The sequence below is a fragment of the Neofelis nebulosa genome, chromosome 11 (assembly GCF_028018385.1).
Source record: "Neofelis nebulosa isolate mNeoNeb1 chromosome 11, mNeoNeb1.pri, whole genome shotgun sequence".
Lineage (NCBI taxonomy): Eukaryota > Metazoa > Chordata > Mammalia > Carnivora > Felidae > Neofelis > Neofelis nebulosa.
The window spans coordinates 94,031,307-94,058,029 of record NC_080792.1 but is presented as its reverse complement, the minus strand read 5'-3'; the positions used below and the strand labels follow the sequence as shown (position 1 = coordinate 94,058,029).

Here is a 26,723-nt window from a genome sequence, read left to right as displayed (position 1 = left end):
TCAGGTCATGATCTCAGGGTTTGGGAGTTCAAGTCCCCCATCAGGCTCTGCACTGACAGTTTGGAGTCGGCTTGGGATTCTCTCTCCCTCTCTTTCTCCCTCTCTGCCCCTCCAACATTTGTGCTGTCTCTGTCTCTCTCAAAATAAACTTTAAATATATATGTATACACACACACCGAGAAGACCAACATAACACCACTGAACAAAACACACTTATGGGATGGTCAGCCCTGGCCAGTTTGGGGACAGGATCCATGAGAATCACCTGGAGGTCCCAGCTAAAAATGCAGGTCCCCAGGCCTGGTCCATGGAGATTTGGATTCCGTAGGGCCTGGACTGGAGCCTGAAAACCGTATTTCACCATCTTTGCAAGTGACTTGCCCACGGTCTGTGAATGCTACTTTGAGATTCACCGCGCTAAATCAGTGTGCAGCTCTAGGCCAGTCTTGCCTGCCTCTGGGCCTCGGTTTCTCCATCTGTGAAGCGAGTGTACTGATGAATACTCTTCTGAGGGTCAGCCGCTCCACACACTCCGACGTCCCCATAGCCCCAGACCGTCGGCAGAAGACGGCGGCTGGATCCACGCCCGGCCTGCATCCGGCAGACCCCTCTGGAAATCTCTTTCCTGAAACTCCATCCCGAAAGTCTCTCAACATTTTGTTGGCAGCCTTTTGGATTTAGTAACCTCGTGCAAAGGGGGGAGAAGTCACCTCAAGGCTGGGAAGGAGGAAGTGTGAGCGCTGAGGGTTTCCAGCTGCTGCTCCGAGGCTCCCACGGCCTTCCCGGTGTTTACAAGCACAGAACATTCTCATGCTCGGGAGGGAAGCACGGGGCATGTTTACAGGGAGGAGGGAAAGCTGATGAGTGAAATGGGAAGACAGTCTTTCCTGAGAGCAGCCGAGCTGATTCAGAGTTGAACTGGCATCAGAGGTAACAGGTGGACGTTGCTCAAGGTGGAATGTAGTCCAAGATCAGAAACAACTTCTAGAAGTCAGAGGAGTACAAAACCAGAACAGGCTCCTCTGGGAGCAGCAAGGGGCCCTTCATGGCAATATTCAAGTGGCAGCCAGTCAAACACTTGATGAGAAGCATTGAAAGAAATAAAGCATCGGAAAGACCAACTGCACATATCTGCTCAGTGACACAGTAAGCATCTACCATGCTGGTTTCCGTCCCCGAAAATGCAGCGCTAACCAAGACAGACACGGCCCTGCCCTCATAGAGCTGGTGGCCGAGCAGGGAGGCAGACGATGAACCGGCCGTTACCAGCCATGCCAGTGCTGGAGAGGTCCAGGGAGCCACAGGAGCGCAGGTAGAGGGACTCACCTGTGTGAGCTCGTCTCCACAGAAGTAACACCTGAGCTGAGCCCTCAAGGTCTACGGGCAGATAAAACAAGGTGCTAGAACATTCCGGGAAGATCCCTCCCTCCGCTGAGTTTCCCACTTGTGCACCTGCTGGCTGCTGGGGTTGAAAGTCAGACACCTCACCCTCAAGGAACACAGACATTCCTTCGGTTAACATTCAAGAATGGCCAGGCATCCAGATAGCCCTCTTCTCTCAAAAGCTTCCCCTGTTTGCACCCAGTGCCTGTGAAAAACTTCCCCAGGAGGCACCATCTGCCAAGAAGCGAGACCCACGGGGAGCTGACAGAAGTGCAGGAAGGCCAAAAAGCGGATGGAGATGGGGTCCAGCAGGAGCAGGAGTGGGCACAGGAAGGGGTGGGGGTGGCCTGGCAGAGGGCACACAGGGGCCGGTGGCTAAGCCACTGGGACGTTTACTCTTTTTTGGAAAGCTCAGACTTCAACTCTGCTCCTAAAATGTCCTCCTCTCTTTCTTTCTTTCTTTCTTTCTTTCTTTCTTTCTTTCTTTCTTTCTTTCTTTCTTTCTTTCTTTCTTTCTTTCTTTCTTTCTTTTCTTTCTTTTCTTTCTTCCTTCCTTCCTTCCTTCCTTCCTTCCTTCCTCCTTCCTTCTTCCTTCCTTCCTTCCTTCCTCCCTCCCTCCCTCCCTCCCTCCCTCCCCCCTCCCTCCTTCTTCTTTCTTTCTTTCTTTCTTTCTTTCTTTCTTTCTTTCTTTCTTTCTTTCTTTCTTTCTTTCTTTCTTTTTCTTTCTTTCTTTCTTTCTTTCTTTCTAAAAGTCAAAACCATGAATAGGGACCCCAAGAGAATTTGGAAGAAATATGAAAACAGTTGACCTGGTGGATGGGGAGTGGGGAATGTCTCTGTTTATTTTGACGTTAGTTTTTACTATAAATGTAATGGGTTTTAAGTCTGAGCCCACTAGCACCACCAAAAAACAGAAACAGAGTGAGCACGTGGAGGAGGCCGAGACAGAGGTGTCCTGAAAGGCCCCGCATCTCCTGTGCCCACATCTTCGTCACTCACGAGGTTCACATCTGACCACCTCCTCCATCACTATCATCGCTGATCACGGTTCTAAAAGTCAACCCATTTTTCCTGCTTGCTGAAGCCTCACTCATCCTACACAACATCTAGGAAGTTCAGATAAAAACCATAACCCTTCATTTTTCAAGTTGCCCAGCGACACCCGAAATCATCCTACAGACTTCGTGTGCTGCAGGGACTTTTACTTGGAAAACGCCAAGCGGACCTTCCCTGCTCACATCTGGTTTTTCTGGAACCGAGAAATACAGGCTCCCAGAGGCCTCAGAGAACCCGGCCCGAGCAAACACCGGGCAAATAACGCAGCAGAGCACACACAGCGGTCCTCCGATGTCACGCGTGAGCTCGGTCGCCACAAAGCTGGATGTGGACAGAGGGAGGCAGGATGAGGGGGGCCCAGCCTCCGTCTGCATCTACACCAAGCCTGGCGCCAGCATCGTCCCAAGGAGCCAAGGGTGATGTCAAGCGTCCTGGCTTCGTTTTATATCTGGCCAAACGGTCAACAGAGTGGCCCCGAGATGGTTTGACTACACAACACAAGGAGCCCTTAGAGCTGGACACGAAGCCAAAGCTCCCATCTGTGCCTGCCACCCCGCACTTATCTGCCTCACCCCTGCCATCCCACGCCCGTCTGCCTCACCCCTGCCAGCCCGCACCCATCTGCCTCACCCCTGCCGTCCCGTGCCTGTCTGCTTCACCTGTTTTTCAGGAGGAACTGTGCTCACACGTGTAATGGCACAGGTCTGGTGGCTGTGACGTGCAGTCAGCCCCGGTGGGTGGTTACTGTAGGTGAGCCCCTCTACAGGGTCCACTCTCCAGGCAGGTAGGCGGGAGGAGCTGGGTCTGCAAATGCCCACAGCGGGGCTGCCGCCAGGGGCCTCTCACAGCTGGGCCACAGCAGCAAGGAACGCAGTGGCTCCTTTAGGCATCACAGCAACCTCAGGAGGGACTGTCACTGACCCGTCGCACAGACAAGGGCTCAGGTGAGGTGGTTGCCCGAGGTCACCACAGACACTTAGAGAACTGGGACCAGAGCCCGTGCTCTCCCCATGATGGCCCCGGGGACAGTGTCCATGACAAAGGGGCTCACTGTGCAGTGGCCCAGCCAGAGTCATTGGGGGGATTTCTTAAGAGAAGCTAGAAATCCATATATTTATGTGAAATTTTTGTTTTTCCACAATGGCAGCAAGCTAAATATTTTTTAGCTCCACACCTGCCAAGCCAAACAGCCACAGACTGGATCAGCCCAGAGCCTCAAGTCTGGGGTCTCTAAGTTCAGATAAAACTTCCTCAGAGCTCTGACTCCCCCGTGGCCCCATCCCGGATGACCTAAGTCCCCGCTAGGAGCCGGGGAAGCCGAGAAGCTGGTGACCTGGAGGTGCTCCCTACAGGCCCCAGCCCCCTAGTCTCCCAGCCCCCTACCCCCGGCCCCCCCAGGCCCCTACACCCCCAGCGCCCTAGTCTCCTGGCCCCCCGGCCCCCCAGCCTCCCAGCCCTCCTGCCCGCTGGCCCTCCAGGTGGTGGCCGCTGAGCCCACGCTGGTTTTCATTTACAGAAACAAAGAAGCCTGGTGTGTTTATAGGGCTGTCTGAACTCTGGAACGGCTCAAACGCTGGGTTTGTAAACCTGGCCGTGGTTTAGGGCCTCGAAGCCATTTCTCGAAATTCTGGGTTCTGTAAAATCCAAAACGTATCCCCCCCACCCTCAACATGTTTTTGCCTTGTTAAGCTTTTGTTTGTTTTTCTTGGACTGCAGTCCTTCTGTCCCAAAATTGTGTACGACGAATTCCTCACAAGGTTGTTTTTGAGAAGACCGTGGGATGTCCAAAGGGCCTTCGCTTTCGGAACGGCTTGCTTTAAACTCCTTACTTCCTTCCCCAGAATGAAAACTCTCACCCTGCCTGGGGTATCAGGACATGAAGGGGTGAAGCACGCTGGGACGCCAGACAACAACTTTCCAGCCGGGTTCACAGCGTGGCCCGGACACCTGTTCTTTGTCAGAACCTCAGATACTGCAGGGCCTCACTTCTCACAGGACAAAGGGGAAACGGCACACAATTTCCACTTCTCTGCTGCCCACCTGCATTTCGTCTGTGGCGCTGTTCCCGCCACGGGCCTACACCACCTGCAGCCCCCCTCCGCCCCCGGGGCTCGGGGGCAAAAGAAAGAAACCCAGGGAACGAGGCTCACAGAGCCCGCCCCGCCCAGGCTCGCCGTCCACACCCCAGAGTCAGAAATAACGTGGTACGAGCCACACCACCAATTTACTTCCCACAAGTACCACGGCCCCGTCCAAGTCGCCGATGTGACATCACCGCATCTGCTTCTCTGGCGGCTCTTTTCTCTTTACGAGATGAAATAGTTTGCTCTCCCGTCTCTGTGAGACCGTGTTCGAGCTCTCCGTCTCCGGGACATGTCTCTTGTTAGAAAACCAGGCGCCTGCACCCCCGGCCCTCCACCCCACCCCCCCCCCGCCCGCCACGCGTCCACGCACTCTGCCGCCGCGGCGAGGGCGCGTCACTCACCGTCGGGGTCGCACTTTGCCGGGTTGCTGATGCAGGATGTGTTGTACTGGCCGTAGTAGAGAAGGGTCACTCCCTTCTCCTCTCTGAGGTAAACACCCTTGCTGACTTTTCCTTCCATGATGTCTGCGCAACAAGAATGGCAATGCCAAGTCAGCAACCACCAGGGGTTAAGAGTCTTACAGAGAACTTAGAGATAAACGTACTGCGTTATTTACGCTTATAATAATACTACATATCACGCTCATTAATATTAACACTCGCTATCTACCACCTAACTAGCAGTAGTTAAGGGATAGGTAGTGTGAATATTCATATCGATGCTTCGTTGTCACTTACTACTACACTCACATACGATGGGCTCTATACGGTAAGGACACCCTAAGCGTTACATTTGCCAGGAGTTGGGTTCCCAGGAGCGACACTGTCCTGAACGTCCGGAGCCCTTCCTGGCCATCTTCTAAGGGGAACACTAAGGCACATGTTTGAACATAAAACCACACCCTTTGAGTCCTCATTGGAAGCCCCTAATCCTAGACGTGGGAACCCACAATTTTGAAAGAATCCATGGTCACTCTAGGAGAAAAGCCCAGAGTCACGCCCCCGCCAGCACCAGGCTGAGTGGCCATGAGCCCCGGCCGGTGCTCACTGCTCTGTCCTCCCGTTGGGCCTCATCCCCATGGCAAATGTAACCGATGGTGTGTGTGAAGTAAATGGTTTACAGAATCGATAAGTGAGAACTATAAAAGCCCAGCATGATTAGGCATTTATTGTTCATTGGGGTCAAAGTCGCCCAAAGATACCTCCTCTGCATACGGGCACATGCCCACTGCCCTTGAGCTATCAAGCAACAGGAGATGAACAGCAGAGGGACCGACTTCTGTGGGCCTGACGGCTACGCCCACTCCAGTTTTCCAACAACCACTGTCAAGTGGATAGCCCACTCAAAAGGGCCTCAGTGTTCTTCTGTCTTACGCTCCTTTTTTTGTTTATCGCATTTATGGCTGGGGGTGGGGGGGTGTGGAATCTATATCTTACAAAATTAAATTTATTGCAAAATTAAATTATCAGTTACATCATTGAGTTAGGCTGTATAAACCCCTAAACAAGACTGTTTGACTGGAAAAATTAATTTTGGGAGCCAAACAGGTCACAGCTGAGAGAGCAATCGGGTTATGTGCTGTGCTGAGAACAGAAGAAAGGCCGATGCCTGAGTTATCTGAACTTTCTGTCCTGCTTGGATACGTGCCACAGACACTACTCTCCCTAGAGCTTTGAGCTGCATAAGAAAACACGAAACATAGGGGCTCTGAGGTTGTTAAGTAAGATAATAATTTAACCCTGACTCTAGTGGGCGTTTATGAAATAGCTTCTAATAATTAAAAAAAAAAAAAAAAAAAAAAACAACCTACAGAAGAAATGCTGATTTTAATGTTTATAAGAGATCAAATTTTGGGGTGAGATCTTTTAAAATCAACTTCAGTTTTTCCATTCAAAGGCTATGCTGTTCCTCCCCAAAGAATATACACCATTTAAAAATCCCAACTTCCATTTTTCTAGCTCATCTTGTGTCTGTCTCGTTCTGAAAACAGGCAGCTGGTTTGAAGACCCTGGTCATGTGAAAGCTTACAAGCCCCTTCTAATGTATGGTGGCACTTCCTCTAGACCTAGCTGAGAGCAGTTATTCCTAATACACTGGGTGTTTGGTATTCTTGGCTATGTGTTCTTGGGTATATGTTCTTGGCTATGTGTTCTTGGGTATATGTTCTTGGTTATGTGTTCTTGAGTATATATTCTTGGGTATGTGCTCCTGGCTATATGTTCTTGGATATGTGTTCTTGGGTATATGTTCTTGGCTATGTGTTCTTGGCTATGTGTTCTTGGCTATGTGTTCTTGGCTATGTGTTCTTGAGTATATGTTCTTGGGTATGTGCTCTTGGCTATATGTTCTTGGCTATGTGTTCTTGGTTATGTGTTCTTGGGTATGTATTCTTGGCTACATGTTCTTGGGTATACATTCTTGGCTACGTGTTCTTGTGTGTGCGTTCTTGGCTATGTGTTCTTGGGTGTGTGTTCTTGGCTATATGTTCTTGGGTATATGCTTGTCTGCTGGCCAAGACAAAATGAATTCATATAGAACCAAATCAAATTGACGTCTAAACTCATTGCAGATGCAAACCAAACAAAACAGGGAACAGAAGTTACAAGTGCTCACCTACAGTTGCAGAGAAATTTGAGTAGGCAGAGTCATTGGTACGAACAAAGGTAGAATTATGGGAAGGAAGCACAGTGAGGTTGTGGGTTCGCAACACTAGGTAGGACAACAAGAAAAAAGCACAACAGATGAGTGACACGAATGACAAACGGAACCGGCATACCTCTCAACTTGACGTGCACCGAGAATCAGTCCTTCGCCCAGCAAGCACCTTGGATTTTGTCTCCGGGCCTCACACCTCCCTCCCGTCCCCTGCCCCCACTCCCCATGTACTGGGCAGCGTCATGGCCAGCGCCCTGGCCTGCCAGGGCATGACTGCTGCTGGCTTTCGCCACAGACGTGGGCTCCAATGTGCCGTGTGCAACCCCCTGAGACACCTAGTTGAGAGATATGAAACTGAGCCCGGCAATAAAACAGCCTTAACACAAGGATCATGGTGGTGACGTCACAACTGGTGAGGTAGAAACACAGCATGAAGACAATGGCACGATATTACGACAAATGGACCGAACAACAGAGGGTTCAGCGACAGATACGAGCAGCGTGACCACCAGACGGCTTCCAAAGCCACTCGGCCGTCCCCGGCAGCAAAATGTGCTGACGGATCCTGTTTCCCCCTGTTTCTTAAGAAGCCTGTGATCACGTTGAAACGAGACCGCAGAGCATCGTGACGTGAAGAATGGCCTGGGGAAGCATCGGCAAGACGTCACCATCCGGCTGTTCGGGGCAAACAGGAACACACAGAATCTCAGGGAAATTAACACCCTGGCCCCAGCGTAATTGTGTCTCCATGATCGCACTGCTTGGTGAGAATTCCTCGCCGGTGAAGGAGTTCAAGATGCCCAAAGTTACTGATTTGGTCACAACAATGAGGTGTGTTGAGACATTAGGAGAGAGATATAGTTATCATTTGAAATAACTGCTAAAATGTTGGTCTCTGTGACCTGGACGATGAATTATGTCAACAGTGAATTTCCACTTTTCACAGGCTTTGAAATAAAGGGCCTGAGAAATAAAATGAGATAATGATGGGGTGGGGGTGGAGTGCAGTTTATTTTAACCTGAGCTGCTCATATAATGACTTCCCAGGGACTTATCCCTGCAGCGCAGACTGTTTGGAGAGAGCGCAGAGCAGCGGTGCGTTCTCTGCTGGGTGCCCAGAGGCAGTCTTGCACGGGTGGGTCCTTCCACCCCCGGAGGATCCGCCCAGGCTCCAGCTAGAATGCCTCTCAATTCGCAAATGTAAGGGAAACATTTTAGAATCTCTGGTGGCAATTTATGGCAGCACGTTAAGTCAGGGGATCAGGAAAATGCCAGTGTGCGGGTCTGGAAAGTGCAATAATCGGCAATGTGCGGGAATGTGCTAGAACCCCTTGCCGTACACATCAGCCGTTTGACATAATCAAGAACGATAAGGAAATAAAATTTTTAATGTAAAAATCCAAGCCACTCAAAACTTCTACTGGGAAGAAGTTTCTTGCTGGAACGGAATAAAGAGCTCGGACACATCTGGGGTTTCTCCTTACGGCAAATGTCTGAATTGAGTCAGATAGAGACTTCATTTTCCATGGACTCAGAGACCACGGGAGCATCTTAAGTGATGTTTGGTCTGTTCGAGGGAGCTGCTGGTGACATGTGCGGAAGCTGATTGGTAGGTGGGGGTACCTTTGTGAGTGAAACGGTGACCCCACGAACACACATGTTAGTCCCAGCACTCAGCTCAAATGGACCCCTGTTTTGGCAGACATGCAGATGAGGCCAGTTTTGTCTAGAAAACACACATCTAGACCCCTACGTGTGATTGATGCACCATCTGAAGCTTCGAGCTTCCAACCACGGCTTTGTTTTATGGTTACTGGGGAAAACACACACACGTTAATAAGAGTTTGAACCTTAAGCTCTGTCCTTCAATGACAAAAATATATAAAAGTTCTAGTAAAATACTTTGGGTTAACGATGATTGGGGGGATCTCCACAACGTGTGTTCATCGCCACTGGCCTGGCCTCCCAGCGGAAGCTGTCCTTGTCTGCCTCCCCTGATGGCCCTACGTGGAGCCCCTCCCCACCCCGTCCCTGCGGCCTCAGGTACCCTCACCACCCGCGTCTACCTCCAGTCGTGTCTTGAAGTTCATGGATCCCGTCCACAGTTTCCAGCGGCCAGTAATGGGAAGCAGAAGCCAAGACCTCAAACCCTTGGGGGAAGAAAAGAATGAAGATGTTAAATCATCATTAGGAGGCAAGAAATGCTTTCCTTCTATGTCATGAATGGAGGGAAGAGGAACTGTATCACAGGGACTATGGGATTCATTAAAAAGGCATTTGCATACATTCAACACACTCCTGGTTTTAAAAAGAAGTCTTTTTTTTTTTTAAATTTTTTTTAACGTTTATTTTTGAGACAGAGAGAGACAGAGCATGAACGGGGGAGGGGCAGAGAGAGAGGGAGACACAGAATCGGAAACAGGCTCCAGGCCCTGAGCCGTCAGCCCAGAGCCCGACGCGGGGCTCAAACTCACGGACCGCGAGATCGTGACCTGAGCTGAGGTCGGACGCTCAACCGACTGAGCCACCCAGGCGCCCCTTAAAAAGAAGTCTTAAGGGGCGCCTGGGTGGCTCAGTCGGTTGAGCGTCTGACCTCGGCTCAGGTCACGGTCTCACGGTCCGTGGGTTCGAGCCCCGTGTCGGGCTCTGTGCTGACGGCTCAGAGCCTGGAGCCTGCTTCGTATTCTGTGTCTCCCTCTCTCTCTGCCCTTCCCCCACTCTCACTTTGTCTCACTCTGTCTCTCAAAAATAAATAAATGTAAAAAAAAAAATAATAAACAATAAAAAAAATAAAAGAACTCTTAAAATACAGAAATCGGCTCCTGGGTGGCTCAGTCAGTTAAGCGTCCGACTTCAGTTCAGGTCATGATCTCGTGGTCCGTGAGTTCGAGCCCCGTGTCGGGCTCTGTGCTGACAGCTCGGAGCCTGGAGCCTGCTTCGTATTCTGTGTCTCCCTCTCTCTCTGCCCTTCCCCTGCTCACACTCTGTCTCTCGCTCCCTCTCTCTCTCAAAAATAAATCAACATTAAATATATATACACAGAAAGTGGTGACCATCTCCTCGACATGAGAAAGCGTGATAAGTACAAATGAGCAGACACCTCTGAACCGAAGGGACTAACAGCCACCAGGCTTAGTGGGGCCCCACAAGGAGCGTGTTCATTAGGCAGTCAGGAGAAAGACAAGAATGGCCATTATCCCACTATTGTTTTATATTGTTTTGTGATACCTAGCTGATGCAACCAGGCGAGAGAAAGCAATCAGGTTAAAATGATTTAAAAAGAGGAGGACACCAACAGCAATATTGTCGACATCATGTAAGGCTCTCGACAAACACCTCCTCAGTTCATCGTAACAACGAAGGCAAGGTAATTGTATCATTAGCCTATTTGTGGAGACGAGGGGTCGGTGCTTCCGCAGAAGTCGCCTGGCCGGCTGGTTTGGCGTGCGATGCTCCCTCCCAGTCTCCCTGAGACGGATCCCAGTCTTTCTCTTCTCATCCTGCTTCCCGCATAGTAACAATTAACCACTTCAGAATTTCCTTTGTGACCCTTGTACTTTGAGTGGACATGATTTTGTGCAGACAGATTGTGCCTGCCTGCTCGTCCCACTTAATGCCACGTGAACGACTTCATTTATTTGCTTCTATCCCGGCTCCCTGGTGGGGTCTGGGTAACAGTCCCTCTGCGAAGGCGGGGCGCACCCCCAGGCACCCAGCCCCTCACCTGGCTCCAATCTGCTCCTGGACCAGCTCTCTGGGGTTAGTTCCCAGAAGGGGAAAGGATGGTCCAGGGGACCAGCTAACAGTCATCTGCTCCAAGTGTCTGCCAGACCATAGACAAGAAAAATGAATAAAGGAGTCTTTGCGTTATTCATCGTAAAACTATTTTTAAAGAGGAGATAACACGATCCTTATTTTCAAATGAGGTGTGACTGTTCACGAGAAAACGAAACGCCATTACGAATAAGAAGAGAATTTGGTGAGTGAAACAGTCTTACACATAAGGAAAGATCTGAGTAGGGAGGTTTATACGGACGTGACAGGCGAAGAGTCGATAAATAGCGTCCCTGTGTTCCAACGCTAACGCTAACACGAGGCGGGAGAAAAGTTCTCATTTGTAAATGCAGCCGACAGAAAGAAGACGTTGAGGTCCAAAAGAGTAAGAATTGTACAAAATTCTCACAAAGAAAACAATAAAATAATACCAAGGGATGTACAAGAACCCTTGAATAAACAAAGAATTTAACCTATTTGTGGAAAAGAAAACTCAAAATCATAAAACTATCAACCAACCCTCTAATTAATACATAAATATGAGGAAATCTGTTGTAAACATGCTGAGAGATTTTGTGTGAGAGAAATCTCATTATGGGGCTTATCTAGAAAACTAAACAAGCAAAAATAACCAACAAAACCTGCCAGGAGCGGGGCAGCGAAGGACGGTGGGGGGCCAGCGCTCGCACACAGTTAGGACCTGTTGTAAAGACACAGTTCTAAAGAGAATTTGGCAACCGCACATGAATAGAAAGTTCCATGGAAAAGACCCATAAATATCCCCAAGCACATGTGAAACCTTAGTTTATGATAAAAGTGCTATTTTAAACCAGAAGAGGAATACTCAACAGAAGGTTTTACAGCCAGTTAGCCACCTACAAAAAAACTCAAGATCCCTAACTCACTCCTTACCATCTCAATTTCCAGAAGGATCAAACTATAAATGTAATTATTAAAAAAAAATAAAAATGAAAACTTCTGAGAAAACCAGGTAATGAATTTGATTATGTGGATTTTTAAAATATCCCTACGTAAGGGGCGCCTGGGTGGTTCAGTCGATTGGACGTCCGACTTGGGCTCAGGTCATGATCTCACAGTTTGTGAGTTCGAGCCCCACGTCGGACTCTGTGCTGACAGCTCAGAGCCTGGAGCCTGCTTCAGATTCTGTGTCTCCCCCTCTCTCTGCCCCTCCCCTGCTCATGCTCTCTCTCTCAAAAATAACAAACATTAAAATTTTTTTTAATTTCCATATGTAAAAATAAATCAAGCTAAATTGAACAGGAGAATGATGTTTATGTAATACATATGACAGAAATGTACCGATGTCTTTTTAAAGAACTGTATGAAATGCATTGTATTCATTAAAATGCTTACTATTAAGAAAATTTAAGCCAACAGAACACTGGGGCAATGGACATAAACAGGCAGTTCAAAGGAAAGGAAATGCAAATTATTTTAAATATATGAAAAGATGTCGCTCATAATTTTTAGAGGCATGTTAAAACGACAGTGAGCCACCCTGTCCCAGCCCACCCGGCTGACTGACAAACAGACCATTAGATGTACTCAGTCAGCAAGTTCACTGTGCTTTTGGTGGAAGTTACAGCCTTTCCGGAGAGCAATACGGCAATAGCTATACAAATTTTAAGTGCACTTTGATCTAGTAATTCTGCTCCTAGGAGTTTACTCTAGAGACAGATTCACACACGGGATCAAAGAGCTATGTACGAGGACATTTCTTGCAGATATATATATATCTCAAAAGCGTGGGAAGAGGCTTCATGCTCATCAGCAGAAGGGCTGTAATCTGTACGGAACATCTATGTAATAGACAAGGGTGTCACTAGGAGAAGTGACCAGGCTGGGACACATGTGTCGATGGGAAATGTTCCTCAAGCTATACTGTTAAAAAAAAAAAAAAAAAAAAAAAAAAAAATCAACTTGAGAGAAAAATGTGATACTATCAACTATTTGTGGAAAACCCAGCTGTCCCACCAGCAAGGAGGGAGGGAAGGAGAGACAGAGAGAGAGAGAGAGAGAGAGAGAGAGAGAGAGATTTTGCATGGATACTATGGGTACCCTTTGGGGGCGCCTGGGTGGCGCAGTCGGTTAAGCGTCCGACTTCAGCCAGGTCACGATCTCGCAGTCCGTGAGTTCGAGCCCCGCGTCAGGCTCTGGGCTGATGGCTCAGAGCCTGGAGCCTGCTTCCGATTCTGTGTCTCCCTCTCTCTCTGCCCCTCCCCCGTTCATGCTCTATCTCTCTCTGTCCCAAAAATAAATAAAAAACGTTGAAAAAAAAATTAAAAAAAAAACAAAAAACTGATAGCAGTATTTTAGGGGCGAGGAAAATGAGGAACACTGGACGTGAGATGTAAGAGGGAGATTTCTGTTCCTTTTTATTTCTGTTCTAGTCAAATGTTGGGACGTGTATTCCTTTAAAAACTTCCAAAATTCGGAGACCTGTGGCTTCTGCCGATGTCCCCTGGCAACGACTCGACTCTAACAATGCAATATGGAGGCTCAGAAATGCAAAAGTCAAAACTACCCATTTCTGTTTCTGCCAAACTCCCCCCACCCCAAAACGGAGGATATTCATTTTGGAGAGGGGAAACATCGTTGGCTTGTTAGTCAATTCATCTGGGGTGGGTCGGGAGCGGGGGAGGACCAGAAAAGGAAACCGCGGCCGAAGCGCAAAGGTCAGGTGCGACGGATTCTTCACAACCCATGTCTTCAGGACATAAACCCCGTGGATGACAGATCCTTCCCTGGCATCCCCGTGTACAAACGGCCACCACCCGCTCTGGGCAGAGGGGCTGACAGAGTGAAGCGACGGTGGTCTTGTCCACACAGAAAGACCCCCTAAGCTAGCAAGAGGCCGTGGGAGAAGGGGGCTTGGGGTCCGCAGAGGGCCTGCTGTCCTCCATCGCCGTGCTTCAGACGAGGGCAAAGCCCCACTGCGTCATCACCCCTGGCGTCTTATAACCAGCAGACTGGAAGTCCGCGCTGGAGGGTTTGCGAGCTGTCATGTGCTCGGGGGCCCGAGGGTCACCCACCCGGCGGGCTGCCTAATTCCGCAACAGGTGCCGGAAACAGGTGTCGGCTGCGGGTCTCGGGAGGGAGGGAGGGCTGCGGTCCACTGGTAAACGTGTGTCCCGAGGACGGGAGCCGCTCTGGGGCGGGAGGTCTGCGAACTCTTAGGGGGAGGTTAGAGACCCAGATTTCGCAGATTTCTTTGGAAATCTCCCCAAATTTTAATACTAGAAATTAAGGTGGTTATTTTGGGGAGCCTGGGGGGGGGCTCAGTCGGGGCGTCCAACTCTTGATTTCAGCTCAGGTTGTGATCTCACGGTTCATGGGTTGGAGCTGACAGTTGACAGCATGGAGCCTGCTTGGGATTCTCTCTCCCTCCCCACTCTCTCTCTCCCTCTCAAATTAATAAACTTTAAAGAAAAAAAGAAAATTAATTTTTTTTAAAAGTGGTTATCTTAATTAAAACATTGCATGGTGCTGATAAGACGTACCCAAGGACTGAATTCAACAGGAAGGTTCCCCTTTACACCCTAGGGCGTAAACAACCCACAGCCCTAAAAGTGTCATCAAAACAAGAAAATCTCATTCTTTTGGGAATAAGACACTCTGGGGCTGACACCTCCGAGTTACACGAGCACCTGCTTTCCACCAGATGAACCTCATTAAAACTGTGTGTCCAGTTAGACACGACAGCAAGTCCAGGGATATGGTGGCTCATTATGGGACTTCTGACACGCCCCGGTCCTAAATAAGAGAGAGAGAGAGAGAGAGAACCTTTCATTCTTCCTCTTCAGTTTCTCTCCCAGGTGCCGAACGCCTAGCCCTGGCCCAGGACTTGTTCTTGGCGTCGCTGAGCAGAAGCCCCAATCCCTCAAAGCTGTGCAGGCAAGTACCCGCCCGGAGTCCCACTGGGGCCCCCGACGGCCGCCCTCCGACTCCTTATTGCTTTGCCTATGGAACTTACTATTAGTCGAGTATTTTTGTTTGTTGTCTGTCTCCTGTGTCTGAGTCTCGCGTGCAGACACCGTGTTCTATGCGTACCACATTCTCACGGCTAAAACAGGGTGTGTGTGCCTGTGTGCCTGTGTAATCCAGATTTTTGCATTTGGATCCTCCCCAAAATTGTAATCTTAGCAAATAACTTTTTAAGAACTATATAGGCAGAATGCATGATGAAATGCAATAATGAATAAACGAATGGATAAACATAGAAAGAATATATATATATATATATATGTAATTACGAAAATATATATACCCCCCCATCTCTATTTGGCAAATTTCCATTTACTCAATAGGTTACAAACATTATTTTTTTAATTCCATCATAAACACCTTTTTTGCACCAGGAAGATGAATGATAGTTTCTGCTGTGACCTAGCGATTCTGACTGTCCCTTGCAGCCACATGACACCGTGATGGTGACACACATTAACTCAACATATTTCAGGGACTCTTTTGAAATATATACAAGTATTGGGTCATTATGTTGTATGGCTAAACTAAGATAATATTATATGTCAATGATACCTCAATAAAAAATATATAAAGGGAACAAACTATTGATTTGCACAGAAAAAAAAAAATAAAACCTAGTACGTAACTCCAGGGAATTATAATCACTATAATCATCTGCTCTGGCTTCCCAGACCTCTAAATAGGGCCGGTGAGGTAAGGTACCCGGCCTCCAGAGCTGGGCGGGAACCAGCCACTCTGTGTCCCCAGGGCCAGGAAATTCGGGATACGGGAGATTTTTAAGGTCCCTTTTCCTCATTACAAAAGTTATCTGTGAAAGGCACGCTGGTAAATGTTGCATAAATGCCCTGCCATTTCTTGGCTGGTGCCATTGATGGATTTAGATTCATCAACCATCACGCTTCTTAGCACTGTCCTCGGCCAGGAAGGACTCGCGAGCCAGCGAGGACTCGGTGGCCAGAGGAAAAATTTCAGATGCGGGGGGCCCGGTTTCCCCTCTCTGGCCCTCACCGTCACCAACCGTAAATGGGGACGTGGGCCAGACAGCCTCCGGGTTCCGTTCAATGACAGCACGCTGTCATTTCTCCAAAATGACAGTCCGCGGCCACAGATAGACACAGATAATACGAAGGCTCAAAATGATTGCAAGTTGCCTTTCGGTTATTTACACAACCGAACACCTATGGACACAGTAGAGATAGGGAGCTGCCTGGGCGGGTGCGGGCACACGGGGCAGATGACCGCGCACCTGGGAGCTGAAATCTGGCGCCAGCTGTCTTCGCTGACTCGGCTCTCTCATGACCGACCGACAGCACAGAGGGTGCCTACTGCACGCGAGGCAGTGTGCTAGGTCCCCACAAGACAGGGAGGGCTCACTAGTCCTGATTAGACCGTAAAAAGAAAAGTCTGGGGGCGCCTGGGTGGCTCAGTCGGTTGAGCGTCCAGCTTCAGCTCGGGTCATGATCTCATGGTTTGTGAGTTCAAGCCCCGCGTCAGGCTCTGTGCTGACAGCTGGGAGCCTGAAACCTGCTTCGGATTCTGTGTCTCCATCTCTCTCTGCCCCTCCCCTGCTCACGCTCTGTCTGTCTCTCTGTCTCTCTGTCTCTCTCTCTCTCAAAAATAAATAAACATCAAAAAAAATTTTTGAATAAATAAATAAAAGAAAAAGAAAAGTCTGGTGTGGTCTGTGGTGCAAACAGGCCGGGCCTCAGAAGACCAGGCTCCGGCCAGGCTGGGGACCCTCCCGGAGACTCACCTAAAGTCCTGTGCACACCTCCCGCCCTGCTCCTGTCGTCCCACCACGCTCCTGTCGTCCCCAAATAGTATCCTTATGTGTCCGGCCCCGCAGTGAGTTCCTGAGGTCACCACTGCCTTCTTAGCCCTGCAGACCTTGGCCACACCACCCATTCTCTCTGGGTGTCCGTCCGCAGGAGGGCAGAGAGGCCGCCTCAGAGGACCCTTCTGAGCACCGCACAAGGTTCACATCCAAGATTTTTACATTCCTGCTCAGACTTCCAGAGAAGAAAATGCTACAATTGACACAGCTGTCCCCGTAGGGGTGGAGATTTAGGTTGTTTGCAAAGGTTTGCCCTCTAGGAACAGGCTCGGGCCTGTGTTCTGTGTCCTGAGTGAGTGGACGCCCTTGAGAAGTGCAGGGGACGGGCTTTCCCTCTGGAGCTGCTCCCGGGACCCTGCAGGCCTGGGCCCAGAAGCAGGAGCTGGGGGGGGGGGGGGGTGCCTCCCAGCGAAGGCGCCGCACAGTCAGCTGGGGGCCAGGCTTTTCTGCGGGAAAACGGGGTTGAGCCGAGCACGGGATGTAGGGAGAGAGACAGAGACACCGAGAGACGGAGAGAGATAGACACAGACACGGAAAAAGAGAGACAGACACAGAAACAGAGCCAGAGAGATAGAGACAGACACACAGAAAGAGGGACAGAGACATAGATACGTGGAGAAAGAGATAGACACAGTGACAGACATACAGAGACAGAGAGATAGATACAGAGAGAGAAAGAGGAACAGAGACACAGATACGTGGAGAGAGACCGAGAGAGTGAGAGACATACAAAGAGACAGAGACACAGAGAGATAGAGACAGAGACAGGGAAGGACAGAGACAGACACAGGCAGACAGACAGATGGAGGCAGACAGACACAGGAAGAAGGGGGGATAAGGCGGAGGAAGACAGCACAAGCAGCAGGGTTTCGTCCACAAGCAAACCCCCGTGTGATTCTTGCAAAGAAGGGGCGAGCAGAGCAGGAGAGACCCCGAGACGCGGGAGGTGAGACGAGAAGGGAAGCCGTGGGCGTGGACGTCGGTGAGATGGCCGAGCACCTTGGCTCCGCACGCGGGCTTGCGTGGTCACCGCCCTGCTCTGCAGCGTCCCCTCGTCTGCACACCCGTCATCTCCCTGTGGCACTAGTTGGAGAAGAACCAGGTCAGTTCTGCCCGGAGTTAGGGCGTGAGAGGGACCCTGTCTCCATGTGGAGCAGAGACTGATCCAAACCCTCCTTGCAGGGGAGGGTCAAGGGTCCAGGTGCACGCGTGTGCATGTGTGTGGGTGTGTGTGCACGCGTGTGCATGTGTGTGCACAGGCATGGGTGTGGGCAGGTGGGGGGGTGTGTGCACGGGTGTGGACGCATGTGGATGGGCCTGGACACATGCACACGTGTGGATCCATGCATGGACGTGACATGACCAAGACTCAATCTGGAAACTTCCCCCCAGCTTCCTCTCCTGCCGCCGCACCTCCCGTCACGTCCGGAGAACCAGCAGGAACCCCAGTGGGAAGGGGGCGAGGGGAGAGCCTGGGCGCGGACACGCGTGCCCTCCACTGAGATGCCCGAGCCACAGAGCCCCGTTTTCCTTCCGCGAGCGTTCTGGTGGGGGAAGGGGAGCACGGGGAAATTCACGGCCTTCACACCTTTTCCAACGGAAGAGTGAACTTGGACATTTGGGTGCAAGAGAAATGGCGGCACCCCGTCCGCGGACACGGGAGGTCCAGGCGGACACCGGCCTGGCTGCATCACCTGCGAGGGAGACACTGCAGCCGCGCGGGGATGCCAGCGGTGCCCGTAGGGGCCGCACTGCTGGTGACAGTGGCTGGTAGGAGCCAGGCGGCCCCCCCTCAGCTCCGAGTCGGAGGCGGGCTCACCAGTGGGTCAGGCGTCGTTCACACGGCTCTCGAGCAAGGTCTCGGGGACCTCGACGGGCTCCCCTCGACCACGCGCAGGCGGCCGCCGGGGTTCCTGCCGCTCACCAGGCCCCCGCCTTGCACGGGCCTGCACCTGCCACGCGACTGCACCACCCGGGGACCACACCTCGGTCAGCTTGCAGACCGAGCACGCACCGCGGCCCAAGCACAGTGAGCCCCAGCTGGGACGGTGACAGAAAGGACAGAGCCCTGCCGGCCCCGGGGAGTCTGCATGAAGATACACGGCACAAGTTAGGGCGGCAGCCAAGACTCCATCATAAGATGGCAACGGCCACGGGCCAGAGGCCTCTGGGCGGCCGCCGCAGCCGGCGACGGCGAGGTCTGGTGCCAGGATGAGCAGGGCGCCAGGAGACGGAGGGCAGGGCAGCCGGCCGGGGACGGGGGGCCCGCGGGAGGGCCTCCCTCCGCTGGCCACGGAGACGCGCAGCCGAAGTGCGCGGGGACCTCGGCGCCCGGGGGCCAGCGGACGGCGGTGAGCAGGGAGGGAGAGCGTCCCCTTACCTGGATGGGCCACTGACCTGGAGTAGACTGTCCGCACCTGCACACAAAGATCACACCGTGAGACGTTCGGGACAGCCTCCGGCAGAGGGGGCTCGTCCAGGCGCCCAGAGAGCCGCCCAGAGACGTTACCTGAAAATCGCAATAAAACAGCAGCAGCCAGGGGTGCCCCCAGCACAGACACAGCAGCTTCCTCATGGCTTCTCGGAGGCTGAAAGGCGATCCGAGTGCAATTCCTGAGCGTCCGTGACAACGTGTGCTCCCTAACTTTCACTTCCCTGGGAAAGGGACATTTTCACAGGGTCCGGAAAGCAAGAAATCTGGTTCTCTTTAGCGCGTGAAACGCAGCCGTCCTGGAGAGCCGGCGGCTGTTTTCCTCCTCGTCCCCAAACCTGAGCGTTCTCAGCGATCGGCACCCTTCCAGGACGGTCCCCAACTGGCCGCAGCTCACAGAGCCCCGCGGGGCCGTCCGTGTTTGCTTTCCTTTCCGGAGTCTTTGTCTGTCTGCAGCCAGGCTGGCAGCCGGACCCTCGGACCCTCGTCTCTCACCTGGACGTGGGCGGAGCTGGACGGCTCCGAAGGTCGTCCCCGAGCTCCCGCCCGCCCCGCTGCCCAGCTCCCGCTCTGACTCAGGCTGACGCCCCGTCCGGCCCCAGCTCTGGGTGGAGAGGGAATGATGTCAGGCTCTCTCCTCAAACTTCGTTCTGCTTCTCTATTTATACTCCTGGCTGCTGCGTCCTTCCTGGGTCCTAACACCAGTCCGTCCAGAACAGCCGGCCGACCGGACAGGCACGCGTGTCCGCGGCGACCGGGTGCTGCCTGCCAGCGCCCTCAAGAGCAGAGCAAACGTTCATAAACGGAAAACGGACCGCGAGGCGTAAGCCCTGCGTCGAGCTGAGCCTTGTTTGCCCGAAGGAAGGAGGCGATACGAGGATGGAAAGAGGAAATCAACCGCACCCGCGTGCCCCCAGATAAGCGCGACCACGGTTCTCTCTTTAACCCTTTTGGAGGCGCGGGAAAGGCACGGGGTCGTTTACAGGGCACGCGGCGGACCTACGCCGTCCCCCACGGGTCGTGTTCTCCGTGCGGCAACAGAGGCAGACCCTCGCCCGTCCTGCGCCTCGACCTGCTCAAGACCAGAAGTTTACCCAATCTACCCCAAATCCGCGCTCACACGCAGACGATTAGTCTCCGCTGTAATTTGCTGGTGACTTAACCAGTGCTTCCCGCCGTGGGCCGTCTCGGCGCCTGCTGGCTGTGTGTTCTTAGGCAAGTCACTGAACCTCTCTGTGTTGCTGAGTCCCTGTCTCTGCGATGGAGGTGGCGGCCCCTCCCCCGCCAGGGTTGTAATGAGACAGGAGGCGATGCGTGCAAGGCTCCTGACGCCGTGTGAAGGAAACACGTGGCGCTCCATAAATGCTCACCATGTTTTGCAAGGAGAAAGTGTCACTCGATAACCGCCGGCTGTGATTATTATTATAAAGTAGGCAAGAACACCCAGCAAATGTCAGAAAATTGTACTGTGCCCCGAGCCCTGACTACAAATGGAATAACGTCCTGATTCCCAGCACTTCCTAAAGTCTTCCCAAGGGTTCTCCTTCCTGGGCGACCTCTCCCGTCTCCCCGGCCGAACAAAGCCAGCACCTTCCTGTTTTAACCGTGGATGTGGCATCGGATCACGGAGGCACCCACCGTGACCGTGGGAATGAAAACTGGACAGGAAGCAAATTAAGCGGCCCGCCCCCCCTTCCCCCCCCAAGCATCTACACTCACCTGTGGACTGGCTTTTGATCTGAACCCCAGAGCACAGCTCGTGCTAACTCATATCGCCTGCCCCTCCCACGTGTCCTTCCCGTGTGGAGACGAGCCTGCTCTCAATGAGGCCGGCGTTTCCGGGGTGTGCAGATTTGGGCAGGGGCGCGTCACTGTGAGTGCCTGTGCTCACCTCCCTCGGGCCGTCCCCAGACAGCAGCCTGCCCCGGGGCTCCCTCCCCGAAGCCCTCCCTGCCTCTGCCCCCTTCTGTCTTCTGTCCCCACCGCATTGCCATGTCTCTCCTCACCGAGACACAAGCCCCCCGGGAGTGGGGACATTCTTCTGCCTTGTTGGGTCCGTATCCTCAGCCCGAGAACAGGGCTCAGTACCGTCCCCTGGTTCTACCGAGCCGTCATCACTGACGTGCCACGTGGTATGAGTTCCCGGTGCACAGCGTGCCGGTTTGACTCACATACACCGTGAAACGATGACCACAATTCAGTCACCATCCATCTCACAGAGACGCGCAGGAAAAAGGAAAAGAGGGGCGCCTGGGGGGCTCAGTCGGTCGAGCGTCTGGCTCTTGATTTTGGCTCAGGTCATGATCCTAGGGTTGTGAGATCGAGCCCTGCGTCGGGCTCCGCCCTCAGCATGGAGACTGCTTAAGACTTTGTCTCTCCCTCTGTCCCTGCCCCATCCCCGCTTGCGCGCTCTCTCTCTCTCTCTCTCTCTCTCTCTCTCAAAATAAAGAAAAGAAAGAGAATCAGTGTTTTCTTCCTTGTCCTGAGAACCCTTGGGATCCACTCCCCACGATGTTCCCATAAGCACAGGGCGGCGGTCAGCGCGCTGAGCGTGGGTCTCCGGCCCTTACCTCACGGCGGCACGTCCGGACCTTCTCGGCACCTTCTTCCACTCCGCACCCTCTGCCTCGGGTGACCTCACACCTGATCTCCGCTTCTGTGAGTCTGGTGCTTCGTTCTGTTCTGTTCTGAGTCCACGGGTGAGATCATACGGCATCTGCCTCTTTTCTGACTCATTTCACTCAGCACAGCACCCCCCAGCTTCACCCATGTGGTCGCAGATGGCAGGACCGTCCTCCTCATGGCTGAGCCACCCTGCGTGGCGCAGAAACGCCACATCTCCCGTATCCAGTCACCCCCGACGGACGCCGGTTGGCTCCGAGTCTCGGCCGTCGAGATATATCAAGACTTGATAGGTGCTCAAGATTCAGTACCTTCTGAATGTGTGCACGTGTGTTTCGCTTAAAGGAGAAAAGCTCTGTCGTGCTTTGGGAAGTGTGCACCGGGCTTGTATTGAGGTAGGTGTTACTTAAGCGTTTTAAACGGACTGTGGTGTCACCATATTCAGAATCTAAACAGCTGTACTAGTAGAACATATGGTAGAATGGGCTCGGCAGGGGCCGGGGGAGTGCGGCCACAAGACGAGTGAGGTCTGGGGCGCCTGGGGGGCTCAGTCGATTCAGTGTCCGACTCTTGCTTTGGGCTCAGGTCACGATCTCACGGTTCATGGGTTCAAGCCCCACGCTAGGTTCTGTGCTAACAGCACCACGCCTGCTTGGGATTCTCTCTCTCTCTCTCTCTCTCTCTGTCTCAAAATAAATAATAAATAAACTTAAAAAAAAAACCAAGATGAGCAAGGTCTGAAGACCTAATGTGTAACGCGGTGACTGCCCTTGAGAACACCAGGTGGTAGGACTGAAATTGGCTGAGAGAATAAAACTCAAAAAACTCGTAAAACCCAAAAAACACATAAAGAAAGAAAGAAACAAAGAAGCCACGTGTGAGGTGAGGGATGTGTTAACTAACTCCCTTGTGGGAACCCCTCCATATATCTATTATCTCTATAGCATGTATCAAATGATCACACCGCGCGTACTTTAAATTTTTTTTTTTTTTTAATGTTTATTTATTTTTGAGACAGAGAGAGACAGAGCATGAACGGGGGAGGGGCAGAGAGAGAGGGAGACACAGAATCGGAAACAGGCTCCAGGCTCCGAGCCATCAGCCCAGAGCCCGACGCGGGGCTCGAACTCACGGACCGCGAGATCGTGACCTGGCTGAAGTCGGACGCTTAACCGACTGCGCCACCCAGGCGCCCCATAAATACAACAATCTTATTTATTGATTATACCTCAACAAAGCTGAAAAGGAAAAAAAGAAGAAAGTGACCCTAAATCCTCATTTGGCTCTAAATTCACTAGGCGTTTCCAGGGATGAAGCAAAGCGCGAAGCCGGCTGAACGGGGCGACGTCACTGGGTGACTTACACATGGGTGGCAGGTTCCAAGTGGACACGGTCCTTGTGCCCCACAGGGGACAGCTTGGGACCTCGTGAGGAGCACGGGGAGCCGCCCAGACTCGGGACGTCTGGCGGTTGTTGGGGCCACACGTTCTTTTTTTTTTTTTAATGTTTATTTATTTTTGAGGTGGGGGGCGGGGGCAGGGAGAGAGGGAGACGCAGAACCCGAAGCAGGCTCCAGAACCCGAAGCAGGCTCCAGGCTCCGAGCCGTCAGCACAGAGACCGACGCGGGGTTTGAACCCACAGACCGCGAGATCGTGACTTGAGCCAAAGTCGGACGCCCAACCGACCGAGCCCCCAGGCCCCCCGAGACCACAGGCCCTAATGCCCATGCTCATCTCCCCGAACGGCACCTCCCCCTGCCACACCGCCTCCCTTCCAGCAGCCATTCTCCGGGGGCCGGCGTGGCCTCTCCCACTCAGCCGATGGACATCTAGGGGGGCCCACGGGCCACAGGCATCGGCACGCAGAACTGGGGGTGCTTAGTGAGCACCGCTGACCAGAGAGTCGGGGCCTGCGGGTAAACAGCCCCTCCCCTTCCCTCTGGCAGCTCAAGAACCTTGAACTGACCTCCCCTCCCCCCTGCTTACTCCCCCCCCACCTCCTCTCCTGCCTGCTTACTCTCCCCTGTGACCACCCCATGACCTCCTCTCCTGTCTGCTGACTCCCCCCATGACGTCCCCTCCTGCCTGCTTACTCCCCCCCCACCTCCCCTCCTGCCTGCTTACTCCCCCCTGTGACCATCCCATGACCTCCCCTCCTGTCTGCTTACTCCAACCCCTCCCTGCCCTCTTGACTGCTTATTCCCCCCCCCCCGCCCCAGGACCTCCCCTCCTGCCTGCTTACTCCCCCCCCACCTCTCCTCCTGCCTGCTTACTCCCCCCTGTGACCATCCCATGACCTCCCTCCTGTTTACCCACCCCGTGACCCCCCTGTGACCCCCCTCCTGCCTGCTTACTCCCCCCTCTTACCTCCCCTCCTGCCTGCTTACTCCCCCCTCAGGACCACCCCTCATGTCTGCTTACCCATCCCATGACCCCCCCATGACGTCCCCTCCTGCCTGCTTACTCCCCCCTGTGACCATCCCATGACCTCCCTCCTGTTTACCCACCCCGTGACCCCCCTGTGACCCCCCTCCTGCCTGCTTACTCCCCCCTCTTACCTCCCCTCCTGCCTGCTTACTCCCCCCTCAGGACCACCCCTCATGTCTGCTTACCCATCCCATGACCCCCCCATGACGTCCCCTCCTGCCTGCTTACTCCCCCCTGTGACCACCCCATGACCTCCCCTCCTGTCTGCTTACCCACCCCGTGACCCCCCTGTGACCTCCCCTCCTGTGTGCTTACTCCCCCGCAGGACCCCCCCCTCCTACCTGCTTACTCCCCACTCTGACTTCCCCTCCTGCCTGCTTACTCCCCGCTGTGACCCCCCTGTGACCCCCCTCCTGCCTGCTTACTCCCCCCTGTAACCCCCCTGTGACCTCCCCTCCTGTCTGCTTATCCACCCCGTGACCCCCCTGTGACCCCCCTCCTGCCTGCTTATCCGCCCCCCCCCCCCACGCTGACGTCTTTGCTTGCAGAGAACCAGGGATGAGACCGCCCAGCAGGTACATCGGTCCCATGGGTCATGGGCATCTGGAGTCGTGACGGCCCTGAACCTTCGCACAGGGTTCTGCCTGGACGCACAGGTGTGAACTTGTGGGGGTAAAGAATCTGTTTAGTTGGTGAGGACTGGTTCCAGCAGGTGGCTGTGCAGCAGATACTGCGAACTGCCCTTCTTCTCCTCCTTCCTGTCTATGCAGAACCCCCAGGGTACTTGGTAGAGGAAACTCCACTAAAAAGGATCGCCTCCCACAGACGGCAACGCCCTCAGGGGAGACGCTCACCATCACCCACCGCCAGGAGGTGCGGGTCAAAACCCCACGCCGTCCCCCACTGCTGTCAGGACGGCTAAAATCAACAACCCAAGAAACAACAGGCGCTGGTGAGGTGAGGCCCTCGGGCACTGTTGGGAACGCAAAGGGGTGCGGACCCTTGGGGAACAGCATGAGGGCTCCTCAGAAAGTTAAAAATAGAGCTAACCTGAGACGCAGCAATTCCACCGCTAGGTATTTACCCAAAGAACACAAAAATACTAATCCGAAGGGATACAAGCATCCCTGTGTTTACTGCAGCATTATTTACAATAGCCAGATTATGGAAGCAACTAAGTGTCCATGGACTGACCAATTGATAAAGAAGAAATTACACACACACACACACACACACACACGGACACTGGAATATTACTCAGCCATAAAAAGAACAACATTTTGCAGTTCACAATGACATGGATGCTCGGGAGTATAATGCTAAGCAAAAAAAGTCAGAGAAACACAAATACCATAGGATTTCAGTCATATGTGGAATTTAAGACAAAAAACAAAGGAGCAAAGGGCAAAAAGAGAGATTCAGGGTGGGGCGCCTGGGTGGCTCAGCCTGTTAAGCGTCCAGCTTGGGCTCAGGTCATGATCTGACCTGATGGTTCGTGGGTTCGAGCTCCGTGTCGGGCTCTGCGCTGACAGCTCGGGGCCTGGAGCCTGCTCCTGATTGTGTGTCTCTCTCTCTCTGCCCCTTCCCCCGCTCACTCTCTCACTCTCTCTCAAAAAATGAATAAACATTTAAAAAGTTAAAAAAAAAAAAAAGAGAGAGAGAGACAAACCAAGAACCAAACTCTTAACCACAGAGAACACACTGATGGTCACCAGAGTCGGTGGGGAGGGGATGGGGGGAACCACAGGCGGGGGAGGGGATGAAGTGGGGGGGAAAAGTGATGGGGATTGAGGCGTGCACTTGGGATGAGCACCGGGTGATGTATGGAACCGTAGAATCACTATGTTATACGTCTGAAACTAATAGAACGCGGTATGTTAACTACACTGGAATTAAAATAAAAACTTTAAAAATTTTTAATAAATAAATAAAGGGAGATTTGGAGGCTGGAAGAAAAAAGGATGGCTTCCCTCCCAGCCAGGGTGGCCATGTGACCACACACGACAAGACACGGATGGAAGCATCTGGCACGGGCTTCTGAGGAAACGCTTTGAAAGGCCAGTCCCTCTGGATCTTTGCTCTTCCTGAAGGCTCTTGACCTTGACCCCTCTTTCTGGCTGGAGCGCGCAAGTGCTAAGTAGGAGGGCAGTGGCTCTCGGGCTGTCACGGGAATGGAGACCACATGCTTTTTGTCCTAGGACGTAGAAGGCTGGAAAGAGCATCACCCTCCACAAGAGCAGGCCCCGAATCTACAAAATGGTCACCTTTTTAAAAAATGTTTAATGCTTTTTTATTTTTGAGAGAGACAGAGCACAAGCAGGGGAGGGGCAGAGAGAGCAGGAGACACGGAATCCGAAGCAGGCTCCAGGCTCCGAGCTGTCAGCACAGAGCGCGGCACGGGGCTCGAACTCACGGACCGCGAGATCGTGACCTGAGCCGAAGTCGGACG

General features: G+C 52.6%; 1 protein-coding gene across 6 annotated transcripts in view; it reads right to left on the bottom strand.

Annotated features, from left to right (window-relative positions):
- The window catches only part of ADGRD1 (adhesion G protein-coupled receptor D1), a 180,071-nt gene that overhangs the window by 103,646 nt on the left and 49,702 nt on the right, over positions 1 to 26,723 (bottom strand). For 2 of the 6 annotated variants that reach the window (XM_058691526.1, XM_058691527.1), the window contains exons 2-3: positions 9,245 to 9,328; positions 4,925 to 5,047 (exon numbers count right to left, since the gene is read on the bottom strand). In XM_058691526.1, coding sequence (XP_058547509.1) covers positions 4,925 to 5,042 — 118 coding nt within the window. In that variant the 5' untranslated portion in view covers positions 5,043 to 5,047; positions 9,245 to 9,328. Of the gene's footprint in view, positions 1 to 4,924; positions 5,048 to 7,136; positions 7,233 to 9,244; positions 9,329 to 19,174; positions 19,212 to 19,303; positions 20,140 to 20,595; positions 20,818 to 26,723 lie in introns of those variants that run through there. The other 4 variants (XM_058691524.1, XM_058691522.1, XM_058691523.1 and 1 more) reach the window with 4 other exon arrangements.